We start from the raw sequence: 13,423 nt of genomic DNA on the forward strand, positions 1-13,423 counted from the left end.
AGATTCTATATCAGACAAATATTAAGGTACTCTCTGACCTAAAAAAAATCACTAACTTTAAGGTCAGTTATAACACAGATGTAACATAAATTATGGTTGCCTTTATTCGAAACCATGATTTTCATCTTTCTATATCTTCCTGATAAAAATTGAGATTTAACTATACTTACAAAATGCTACAGTTATGAAATGCTAGATAAATAAATAAAGTCAATGATTGTAACTTTTCATCAAACAAATGCTCTATGCATTGATGAAAAAATTTTGTCCATATCTGGGTCTCAAAAACAAGAAAATGATTCACTGTTTAATTACCCTACTACAATCATATTGCTAATATCCAGTTCTTACAGTGGTGCTTTCTCCTCCTATCAAAAGAACTTCACATAGATTCCTCATCAATTTTCAAACCTACTATCCTATATCTAAAGCAAGTACCCTATTTTAGCATTAGATATCTTATTTGGCATTAGGTTTTTCACATGTCAGATTTTCACATAGACTAATGGATGCACCAGAGATAAACACAAAATAGATCCTTGTTCCCCTTAATAGTGATGCAGTATATGATAAAGGAAGCATCACAAAATCATGTTGGAAAAAAAAAAGCCTAGAGGGGATTATGTTATTACATGTCCAATATATTTAGAAATATCAACAAATTAAAATATTTTAAAGACTAACATAAAAAGAATAATATCACTCCATATGTAACTGACCTTAGTAAGAAGTATGAATTTCAAGAATAAAACCAATGGAGAAATCATTACCTAAGCACTTCAATCAACAAATCACCAGCAATAAAAACAATCTTATTTCAAATGACACAGTGGGCTGGGGTTGTGGCTCACTGGTAGAGTGCTAGCCTAGCACCTGTGAGGCACCAAGTTTGATTCTCAGCACCACATAATCCCAGCAGCTCAGGAAGCTGAAACAGGAAGATTGCAAGTTCAAAGCCAGCCTCAGCAACAGTGAGGAGCTAAGCAACTCAGTGAGACCCTGTCTATAATAAAATACAAAATATTTTATGTCTGGGGATGTGGCTCAGTGGTTGAATACCACTGAGTTCTATCCCCACTACCAAAAATATATAGAAATAAGTAAGATAAAGGTATTGTGTAATCTTTAGCTAATAATATTTAGAAAATGACAAACTTTAGTATATTTAAGACATAAAATAAATATTTAATAATCAATAGTACAGCAGTAACAACCCAATTGAAAGTTGTTTAAAAATATAAGTATATAATAAGTATGACAAACTATTTAGTCTCTTAAGAAATAAAGAAAACTGAAGCAAAACCATGGGTTTTTTTTTTTTTTACTTTAAAAAAAACTTTTTTAACCTTTATTTTTATTTTTTGTGTGGTGCTGAGGATAGAACCCAGTGTCTCACATGTACATGGTAAGTGCTCTACCACTGAGCCACCACCCCAACCCCAAATGTGGGGTTATTGGCCCTAACATATCACAGAACTTTTTGAACTTTGTCTTAATATTTTTCTCTCTCTCCCTCTTTTTTTGTTTTTTAGAGTTCTGTAGTTACAATAGTAGTTGGGTTTTTTTATGTCAGCAAAGATAATGTGAAACAAGAACTCACATATACAGATACAGTAGTGTAAATTGGTGCATCTTATCCAAAGAGCAATCTAGAATTATTAAACGCCATAAATGGATATGTACCTAGCAGCCAAGCTTGGAAATAATAAAAGCTTGATTAAAGATTCACGTGCAAGGATGTTATTATAGAAAAAATGGCAAAATTATAATCTAAAAGTTGAAAAGGAACAATGTTAAATAAAATCCTGCGTATACATATGCAGAGATCCCATGTATATATCCCATGTACATATATATATCTTACCATTTGCCATTTTAATCGTGTTTGGTAAGTGGTTGTTGTTTGCTTGTTTTGTTTTTGCAGAGCTGGAGATGGAACCTAGAGCCTCATGCATGTTAAGCAAGTGCTCTATCACTGGACTACAACCAGAGCCCCACAATTAAGTTTGTTTAAAAATATTTAATAGCATGGGAAATGATCACAATAGGGTTATAAGCAGAAAGAAGCAGAATGCAAGACATTATCAGGCACACATACACACAAAGAAAAAAACAAAATTCCAGTAGTTGTTGTCTAGAAGTACTTGGAGGATATTCTAAATTTTTATGTATTTTGCAAGTATATTTTCTTCCTATCTCCTTCTTTTGCTCCTTCTCTCCTTCTCTCCTTCCTTCCTTGCTTCCTTCCTTCCTTCCTTCCAACAGAGGATTTTTTAATTTCAAGATGGTGTCTCGCTAAATTGCTCAGGCTCGGCTCAAACTTGCAATCTTCATGCCTCAGCCTCCTGAGTTGCTGGGATTATAGGCCTGTGCCACCATGTCCAGCTATTCTTCTCAATCATTGATAATGAATCAACATTTTAAAGCAACTCCAAAATAGGCATCTTTTTAGTAGTACACTGTGGTATTCTAAAACCCCCCTTCAGTATCAACTCATTGCAGTAGCGGAGCTCTGATTCATGTATAAAATGATAGCTTTGACATTTACACCCCCGTTGGTGAAATGAATAATACAGTGTCTCCTACCACTAGACCAGCTTCTAAGCTAGCATCTTGGAGTCATCGTTGTAACCCAGCTCCCCACTGTTCCTCTTGGGTCATCAAATTCTGCTCTTGGTGTTCACAGTCGCCCGACTTGGTGTAACACTTCATAATCCTATGTTTGGGTTATGGTAAATATCTCTTAATTTTAATCCTTTGCCCTCTATGTTCCAACTCATCCTACTTTCCACCCTCAGGTTAATCATCATAAAATTCCAATTTCATGAAATCATTTGTCTGCTGGAAACCCTCCACTGATTCTCTTGTCTTATCATCCAATCTTAAATTCTCCCCTAAAGCCCCCCTAAGGGTTAATATCTGTCCCTTCCAATCAGATAGCTCCAATCACTCAAATGTGCTCATTTGCATTCTATTTCATTTATTTCTCTGTTTGTTGATTCCAGGATACACCAATATGTTCATAACCCGATCTTCTATAATATACACAATTTGTTGATGAGATCTTATGTCACCAATCCTTATTTCCTTGTCTGAATAATATCAACAGCCTCAAAAAAAAATCAAATATGAATGCATTCTGAAAATGTGAGTTTTCCATATATTTAAAGAGTATTATTGTAATCATTATTAGTCTTGAGAGCAGCTTATTCACAGTATGTTAGAAAGAAAACCAGATGTGTTATCAGAATCCTTACTCCTCCTGGCTGGAGATGGTGGCTTATTTTACTTCATCTTCTGTTTCTTAATCTATGCAGTACAGATAAAAACTCCATCCCACTTACAGCAGTTCATTCGTTTCACTTACTAAAAATGTCCTAAATACACACAATTTGGCCAATGCTTACAAGGCAATTATGATGATTTAAATGAAACAAATGCACATATACGGCTGTGTTCTAGACCTGAATAAGCTCATTATGGAAGCAATATAAATGGAAACAAATCCATTGAATACACCAGAACCAGTACTGTATTAGAAGAATGTACTACATCCTAAAAGCTTTAACTATATGAGTGGAAGTCAAGGAGTATTTTTTTTTTTTTTTTTTTTTTTTTTTAGGCACAGGGGATCTACCCCAGGGTCTCATGCATGCTAGGCAAGCACCACTGAGCTACATCCCCAGCCCCAAGAATAATGATGGCATTTGAGAGATCTCTGTTGAATAAAGTTAAGGGTCAAGAGAACTAAGAGATCTATAAGGCTTGTAAGAGAACACGGTAGAGAGTGGAATGCTATATAAAGCCTCCTTACCTTAAACGGAGGGCTAGTATCGCTTGGCCTTGCAGAAAAGTCAAAGGAGATGATGAGATCAACGCCCCTCTGAGGTCTCAAGATCAAGGGGTACGGCAGGTTAAATGTGAGCCCACTGTCCACTACATGAATCTTTTTACTTTTTACATCCAATGGCTCATATATTCGCTCAAATTCATCTGGGTCTTAAGAAAAAAAAATAAGAATAAATTAAGCGATCATTTGACATTATTTAAGATCCAAAAACATTTGAAACAGAATTCCCTGTGTTTTTCCTTTGGGGTTGGGAGACAATAGAGCTGGGTATGATTCTAACTTTGACAACTGTATAATTTAATTATCATCTTTAAATCTTAAATCCCTTCATCCGCAACATCAGAATAAGAGTAATTACCAAATAAGGTTGCTGAGAAGATTCAGTGGGACAATGCATGATACGAACTCAGCCCAGTCGCTGCCTTGACCCTAAGCTATGACCTCTTTCACTGCTTTATGTCCCATCACAGAGGCTTTTACTGGTTTCAAAACATTTCCCCATATATGATCTTGTTTAATTGTTTTAACAGACAGGTGATGGAGGGAACATCTATAAATTGAGGGCAAAGTGTTTAAAAGTCACCTCTAGGGTGACAAAACTGGGGAGTGGCAGTTCAAGCAATTCCCACTGTGTCACAGGTGGAGCGTACATCCCACTACAACATCAGAGTCCAAGAAAGAGTCCAAGAAAGTAGCCCAGCCAACCCACTCCACAAGTATGTATTCTCTACCACTATTCAGGCACAATTCTGGGCACTGAATGGATTAGTCACAACTCTGCTCTGCTGGAGCTTATTTTCTAAGTACACTTCCAATAAATCAGTAAATAAATACGTTGGCAAGATAATTCAGATGGACACAAATATAGCAATGAAAATAATAGACAGCAATATTCTAATAAGTAGTCAGTTAGACATTCAGGAGAGCGCTCTCTGAGAAGTAAACCTTGAGCAGAAGTGAGAATAATGATACAGAATTGGTCAACTAAAGATTAGGGGGCAGCATGGGGAGGGAAGCTTCCACGAGGAGGGAAGACCTAGTGGCTAGAATAGAAGGAGAATGGATGGAGATGATCAGGGGTCTCAGAAGCATCAAGATTTAGGGATTGTTAACTTTGTGGGGAAAAAAATTAATACTGATACTACGCTATCCTTCACATATAAATGTGGTAGTCCTAATTCAATTCCTGGAGAAAAAATGATTTGAACCAAATGATTTGATTTGAACCAAATGAAATGCCAGGCATCTGCTTTGCTGTCTCCTTGTTCACACATTGTTCCCACATGTCTGTAAAGGAGGCCAGCCAACCTCTAGACAGTCTACTACAGGAGAACAGAGACACTCACGTCAGACACTAGTCTGCTTTTAAAGTACTATATTTGAAGCACCTTTAAGAAGCATTTAAACTCAACAGAGCATCCCATCTCACGGTGAAGAGGGAGACAGAGTTGTCAATTTTTCCAAATGTATTTGAACTTGGACCCAATTTATTGCATAACAGCTACTCAAAAATCAGAGAGTTGAATAAATGCCACCATGAAAGAACATTCTCTTATAATTTAAAACATACAAATTTCCAAAGGTGTGAATGAGTTAATCAGATTTTCTGATAGATATGAAAACATAACTGTGTTTTATAATTATGTGACATTTCCAAAAAGTCATTCAACTGTGGGTATTTGTGATTGTCATTTTATAAATATATCGCACAGATTCAATTTATAATGTCTAAATATTTGGATGCCTGTGTTTTGAACACTAGCCTAAATTAACTCATGCCTTGATTTATTCCAGCTGGTGTGTGTCACTGTAAATAATATAAACACAAAAAGTAAACAGGAAAGAAGTCATGTAACTAACAAATGGCTACTCTGAAATCAGATTCTACAGATCTTAAATTATTTTGCAGTAAACTAATGAGGGGAATTTTATCATCTTATAATCTATCTTATTTTTCTGCAAGGTGAAGTAATAGGCACAAAATAGCACACTTTTATCCACTTAGGTTGAGAGACTGTTTTAAGGCATTCAAATTTTAAATTTGTAGAAGTAATCACCAGAGGGTAAACTAAAATATAATATTTGCCCATCATAATGTCTAGATTAATTTTTCAAAGTCTCTATTTTTTTGAATGGGGCTATGTAAAAGTAAAATATTTTAATTTGGCATTTTAGCTGTATAATAAATAGGAATTTTAATGAAAACTTTTTGAACTGAAATGATGTTTGTAATAAATCTTTTAATTTTAATTCCAAACATATGATCATTCTAAAGTCTGAAAATGACAGAAGGAGATAAACAGGATTTATCTTAGGAAAGAACTTTCTGAAAAAGCACTAATCATTCAGCTAACTCGGTCTAAAATGCTATTATTTTGAGCAATTTTGATATGTAAACAATAAAGCTGAGTGGATATATTACTGAACTGATTTTCTTTTTTTTACCAAAATTAGTACCCCATGTACATATGGCGTGTATATATATATATATATATATATATATATATACACACACACACACATATATATACACATATACATATATATTCCGTTGAATAAATATGAAATGAGTAAAATGTAATTTTAATGAGGTACACATTAAGAAATGCAAATTGCTTTCCAAATACCATTGGTTTAAAATAATTTTAGTTAGAACATTTCAAAATATATAAAAAATAAATTTTTAGTCTATATAATACTGTCATTTGAGATGACTGAAATTTTATGTTTTCTTCTATTATTTTATGAAAATTGCTCATAACTATTCTTTCAAAGGGCATCAAATGAAAAAAGTGTCCCATAAGATGATGGACAACTATTATTCTCCAAACCCCATATATAAAGAAAAATACCTATATTCTACCCATATTCTTGGTTTGCAGCTTTATCCTCAATTAAGGTTGCTGTGTCCTTGCTGGCTTACACCTCCATCGGGATCAGCACTGCTGGTTTTAGTTTTACTTAACTTTTCTATCATTGTTAAACAAAGCATATATGTCCATCCATGAATCAAAATTTCAAGGAAGGTTGGACAAATGATTATAATCTTCATAAGAGCAAGGATTACATCTGTCTTGTTGACTATTGTATCCTAAGGGCCAAACACAATGTACTTTCTTGTAAATACTGTGTGAGTACAAGAATGAAGGAAGGAAAGAAAGAAGATGAAAATGTAGAACAAGGGCTGTGGCGAGGGGAGGGGCAGGGGTAGCTCAGTGGTACAAAGCGCTTGCCTCAAACATGTGAGGCACTGGGTTTGATCCTCAGCACCACATAAAAATAAATTAATAAACAAAGATATTGTGTCCATCCACAAGTAAAAAAAAAAAAAATTTAATGTAGAACAATTTGAATGAAAGTGAGAAAACTAACAAGGCAACTAAGGTTTCCATATTTGGCTAATGAAGATACAAGATGCCCAGTTTAATCTGCATTTCAGATAAGCAATGAATAATTGCCTAATCTAAGTATGTCCCAAGTGTTGTAAGTACTACACATGTATTACTTGTATATATACAGTATACATATTGTTTTAAATTAAAATTTTACTGGGAATTCTGCTTTTTTAGCTGGCAATCCTAATGGTACCAAATCCACATAAAATATTGCACAACTACCAGGAAGTTGTTAAAATGTAGAGTGCAGAACTCGTGCTGTGCAACCATAGAGGAGTGATGTTGGCAAAGTGATCACGTAAGGCAGATGCAATAAACTCTACAGAAAGAAAACTTCCATCCTTACATCAGCAAGACAATGACTAATAAAACCAAAGGGGATGATGTGTAACAGAAGGGAAAGGCTTAGGAACAAGGCCAAGAGACCTGTGTCCCAATCCCAGATCTGCCAAGCCATTTTAGACAAAAAGGATGGAATTATTTCCTTGGGTCTTCCTTTTTTATAGAGGAAAATAACTGGACTCTTTATAGATTTCAATGCTCTGAGAGAATAATTTGGTTTTAAAACCCAACATCACTTATCTATAAAGCATAATTTTCTAGGGAAAAAACAAACACTTTTAATTGGTATTGCAATGTTACAATCATGTGCCACAGAACAAGAAAAGTAATGTTACTGGTTCCATGTATTTTTTTTTAATAGAGAGAGAGAGAGAATTTTTTAATATTTATTAAAAATTTTTTAATATTTATTTTTCAGTTTTCGGTGGACACAACATCTTTATTTTATGTGGTGCTGAGGATCGAACCCAGTGCCCCGTGCATGCCAGGCAAGCACATTACCACTTGAGCCACATCCCCAGCCCCTATGTATTTTTAATTTGGATGAATTTTTAGAATATACATTCACTTTTTTTATAATTAGTACGAAAATTCGTATTACAGGTCTATAGTTGGACATGCCTCACATTCTAGAGTTTAACACTATAAACATAATACAAAATATGGTGAGTTTGTACTCATCTGGTTCAAACAACAGGGATCCCTTTTGTAATTCCCCTTAAAGCCCAGACAACAAATAGAAATTGCACTGCCAAATCTAAAAAAAAAAAAAAAAAAAAAAAAAAAAAAAAAAAAAAATCCTAATATCATCTCTTAATTCTCGCAAATATTTTATAGATATGACACAAACAAAGGGCAGTAAAAAGGATTTTGAAACATTCCATTTCATTCCATTTAGGTTTTTACAGAATCCTATCCAATGTCCCTAAGGCAGAAATGATTGAGGAATGACATTTGGACAATTCAGGGAAAGATGACAATATTACAAAGTAGAAAAATTTAAGATGGCCATCAGGAGAAAGACTGATATATTGATTAGTCAGCTAAGAAAATTTACTTTTTAGTCTATAACAGAAGTGAAGGATGTGGAGAACTATTCTTGGGGATTTGGCTAAGTGACAAACCTGAAAGTGCATTCTTCCTGGGTGGCTTTAAATGTTTCCTAATCTTCCTGAGAGCAGGAGAGACAGACTTGCTGTCCTGCAGACACTGGCTAACTCAGCTCCTTCCCCATCCTGTGCTGCAGGTGCTCCTGCTCACAGGAGGGCACCGGGATCAGAGCAGAGGTTACCGCATTCCCACAGGCTCCAGCTCCTGAGACCCAGCCAAGGAGGAACACCCACATGTTTGGAAGGAGGAAATGAGGCACAGGCCATGTTTCTGCTCTTCCTGTTGCCAGGCACAGTGGGGGAGGCATGGTTCCAAAGTGTTTGGAGTCACTCCAGGAAGCTGAGCCCAAAGCTTGTTCCTTGAGTCCCTGGAAAATTTTTATAAGTACCTAATTCCCACTTTAAGCCCCTTGTAGTTATCAAGATAGAGGGTTTCCAATTTTCTGCCAGTGAACCCTGACCAGTACAAACATATCCAAGGTCTTGCTCCATATTTCAATGACTAGGCTACTTCCTGTCTGATGTAATTTTCTTCTTCAAAACAAACAAATACTGCAGTTTAAAGCCCTTCACACATTAAATTCATGTTCTTGTAACTGAGTATAAATAAGTGTTGATGATTCTCTCTACAGAAAAAAAAAAAAGTTCCCCTGAGTTAGTTTGCACTGATTATGTTTTGCAAACTTACCTGCTACAGCTGCATCCAGTTCATCATCATCATCGAAGGATTCCTGCATGGTAAAGTCTCTTAGAGGAGACAGTGGGTAAGATGTATTGAGATTCAAGCCCAACATGAAGTTGTGCACCTTCCCAGCACGGCCTTCTCTGGTATTGAATAAAGCTGAATCACTCACCAAGGCCATTATCATACGATGCACCCAACTTGCTTGATTATCATTGTGATACTCCCTTTCAGCATCTTCATTTTCAGTACCTAAGGGAAAAAGAAAAGATCATCACACACACTCCACAATGCCCTTTTAAAAAAGAGATCTTCCCAGCGGCTCAGGAAACTGAGCCGGGAGAATCACAAGTTCAAAGGTAGTCTCAGCAAAAACTTAGCAAGGCCCTAGGCAACTTAGTGACACTCTTTCTCAAAACTAAAATTTAAAAAGGGCTGGGGATATGGCTCTGTGGTTAAGCACCCTGGGTTCAATCCTCTGTACCAAAAATAAAAAGAGATCCTTTCTGGCTGATCAGATGTTAACATGAAAAATAAAGCTCTATGGCTTTTGATTTAACATACTTTTTTGTATAAATCAATGTAGTAAATAATCACTTTTGTTCTTAAAATGTTCTTAGTTACCTTTTACCTGCAAGCAGGGTAAAAGTTGTATTCTTGACAGTAACACTTGGTCTATTCTTAAATTTCCAGGTGAACTTCTTCAATTTTCCCCCTTATCCTCTCTCACAGTATTTTCTTCCATTACCCTGGCTTCACACAGATACATACACACATACATGCATGCACGCGCACACACACACACACACACACACACCACAATTCATATGCACAGTACCTATCCTATCCTCTGTAGTTCTTAATTTTTCTTAAGAATCTTTATTCTGTTTAATAAACATTAAGGATTATGGAAATTGAAGAGAATGGACTACAGGATTTAACATACACTTGTTCTTCAATAAACGTTCTTATGAATCAGCCAATGACCTGTCATTTCATCCGTGCTTACAAAGTTTGAGGACTTAAGACTCTGTAATTTAAACAAATGCCTTAAGTTGGTTTAAAATTCAGCAATGATCCAAAGAAACAATTTTAAGGGACTCTTTCCTGAAAACCTATGCACACATCACAACTGCGGGGAAGCTATATTGGGTTCTTACTTGAAGCACCAGAACTAGAATCGGATTGCCTGGTCCCAATTCTCTCTCCACTACTGACTACTCACCTGCACTTCCCTTTTTCCATTTCCTTATCAGTAAGCCATGTAAGGTTGTCATGAGGATAATGCACCATGTAAAGTTCCTAGAGTGCATGGCCATATTAAATTCCTGATAAACACTACTAGCTAATAGTAGAACAATTACAGCAGCAGCTGCAGCTCGATCACCATTGTCAGTAGTATTGATTCATAATAAAAATCAAAGAACACTTTATGGTAGAGTATAACTGCACCTTCCTAAACCCTTTCCGTCATGATTTCCAGGAACTCTGTGTTTAAGTACATAACCTTATATAAAACTCTGGGTGTATGTTTTAAATGAAAGGAGAATCTACATTCAAATGTTAGAATTTTTGATAAATGTATATTAAACACAATAAAGCCACAGTAAATACTGAATTTTTTTTATCTTTGTGAAGATTAAGCTGAGATGAGTAAATGAAGGGATCTTCCTTTGGGTAGCCAATCCAGGTGACTATGTATTCATTAAAAGCACATATATTATTTTCTACTCCCACACTTTTCTAATGCCAAATATGACAAAGAAAATATTTCACCAAAACAAATTAGGTTTTACATGATTTATATCTCAAGTTACACAGGATATGAATAAGATACTCAGTTATTTCCAAAGATTTAGGGCTTCTTATTATTCATATTATTCTCCTTTAGTACAGCCTGACTTCTGTACCAGCAGAGAATCTACATTCTTTATAATACATTTGCAAATGGCAAAACTTGTGAGACAAACCCAACAGTCAACAGATATGTATGTACTGCTTGTAAGCTATTATATTAAATACAAGCTTCTATTTACTTAGTTCTTTACAACTTAAAAGCATTTTTGTAGCCATTTGTTACTTTGATGATGATGTAATTAGTTTTATAAGAGCAAGTAGATGATTCCACTATATACTTGAAGGAACTCAGGTTAGGAATGCCCCTTGTTCAAAATCATATGAGTAAAAATTAAGGATCCTCAAGAGAATAAAAAAGAGAAGACTAGGAGAAATTATTTGAAAAAGATATATATCTGGTAAAGGATGATTATTCAAAATATACAAAAAAAAACTCTGAAACTCAACACTAAAAAAACCCTGATTTTTTAAAAATGGGCCAACAAACAAACTGAACAGACATCTCCTCAAAGGAGATACGCAGATGGTGAGTAAGTACATGAAAAGCTGCTCCACATTACGTGACATCAGGGAAATACAAATTAATACAGTGAGACATCACTGCTCATCTATCAGAAGGGCTCAAATCCAAAACACTGATAGCACCAAATGCTGGCCAGGATGCCGAGCCACAAGAACTCTCATGCATCAATGGTAAAAACATAAAATGGTACAGACACATTCGAAGACGGTTGAACAGTGTTTCTAAATACACTCTTACCCTGTGATTCCAAAATTGTGCTCCTTGGATTTACCCAGGTGACTTGAAAATTTATGTTCAGATGAAAACCTGAACATAGATGGGTATAGTGGTTTTATTCATAATATCTCAAACTTGGAAGTAATCAAGAAATCCTTCAGTAGGTAAAGGGATAAATAAGCTGATACATCCAGACAAAGAATATTATTCAACACTAAAAAGAAAGGAGCTATCGAGCCCATGAAAAGACAGAGAGGGATCTGAACATGATAAGACAATGTGAAAGAAGCCAATCTGAAAAAGCTACCCCTGTATGATCCCAACTACTTTCAAGCCTGGAAATGGCAAAACCATGACATTTGTAGTATGATTAGTGCTCACGAGTGCTTAGAAGAAAAGAAGAGATGAAAAGGCATGTTAACATCCACAGTCATTTAAAGGAATATCAAAGGCTAATAAGAGAACCTCAAAAAACATCCTAAATATCATCCTCTAATCCCTACTACTACTAACCCCAAAGCAGTGTGTTCAAAGAGTTCTCGAACTTCTCAACCTTAAAAACCAGCAAGAACTGCAGAGATGATCAAATGTACTGACGGCCAACTATAGTAATTTACTTAATAATTGACCAACCAATGTCATGTCTACTAGGTTGTCCCTAGATCAATACATAATTAATTGTCAAAATACCAGGCATATAATGTCTATTCCCTTAGCACTACCTATCTTCCTTCATTAAAAGGAAATTCAAGGGACTGGGGTTGTGGCTCAGCGATAGAGCGTTTGCCTTGCGTGTGTGAGGCACTGGGTTCCATCCTCAGCACATATAAATTAAAAAGGTATTGTGTCCATCTACAACTAAAACACAATTGTTTTAAAAAAAAAAAAAGAAAGGAAATTCAAAATAAAAGCCTTCAACAACTAAGGATACATAAAATTAAAAATTTTAAATGAAGGAGCTAGGAAAAGGCTCATTCTTTTGAGGCCTGGGTTCTTGCCTAAGGAGAGGCTGCTGTATTTGGGCAAATCACTAGCTGCTTGAAGTAGCAGGCAATGGGAAAGTCAGGACTGAAATCTAGTTGCACTCTCCTATCCACGCCCGGTGCCTGATCACAACTTTGCAGGGAAGGACTTCCCCTTTTCCTTGTTCACAAGCCACCCCACACTAGCCGCACCATGGCCCCAGCATCTCACTTTTTTGGAAAAGGCACCTTTTCTCTAATTGGCACAAACTCATCTTCTGAGGAAGTAATAGCCTCATTATGAAAAGAAAATTTCAATTTTACTGATAATTAGGCAAGGATAAAACCGGTTATTCCTATATATACACCTTTCTTGGGAGAATTCTTTAAGTCTTGAAGATACCAAATGCTTTGAACAAGAAAGCATTTGATATCTTCTAAAATCTACATGGTCATATGCAAAATGTAATGGGACAGCATCATCCAC

The 13,423-nt window shown here is 35.6% G+C and overlaps 1 protein-coding gene across 1 annotated transcript in view; it reads right to left on the reverse strand.

Annotated features, from left to right (window-relative positions):
- Positions 1 to 13,423, reverse strand: part of PLA2G4A (phospholipase A2 group IVA) — a 128,339-nt gene that overhangs the window by 16,493 nt on the left and 98,423 nt on the right. Inside the window, exons 14-15 of the mRNA XM_081299770.1 lie at positions 9,385 to 9,630; positions 3,815 to 3,999 (exon numbers count right to left, since the gene is read on the reverse strand). Of these exons, the coding sequence (XP_081155896.1) occupies positions 3,815 to 3,999; positions 9,385 to 9,630 (431 nt within the window). The remainder of the gene's footprint in view (positions 1 to 3,814; positions 4,000 to 9,384; positions 9,631 to 13,423) is intronic.

Source organism: Spermophilus citellus (assembly GCF_964194105.1).
Source record: "Spermophilus citellus genome assembly, chromosome: 6".
Taxonomy (NCBI): Eukaryota; Metazoa; Chordata; class Mammalia; order Rodentia; family Sciuridae; genus Spermophilus; species Spermophilus citellus.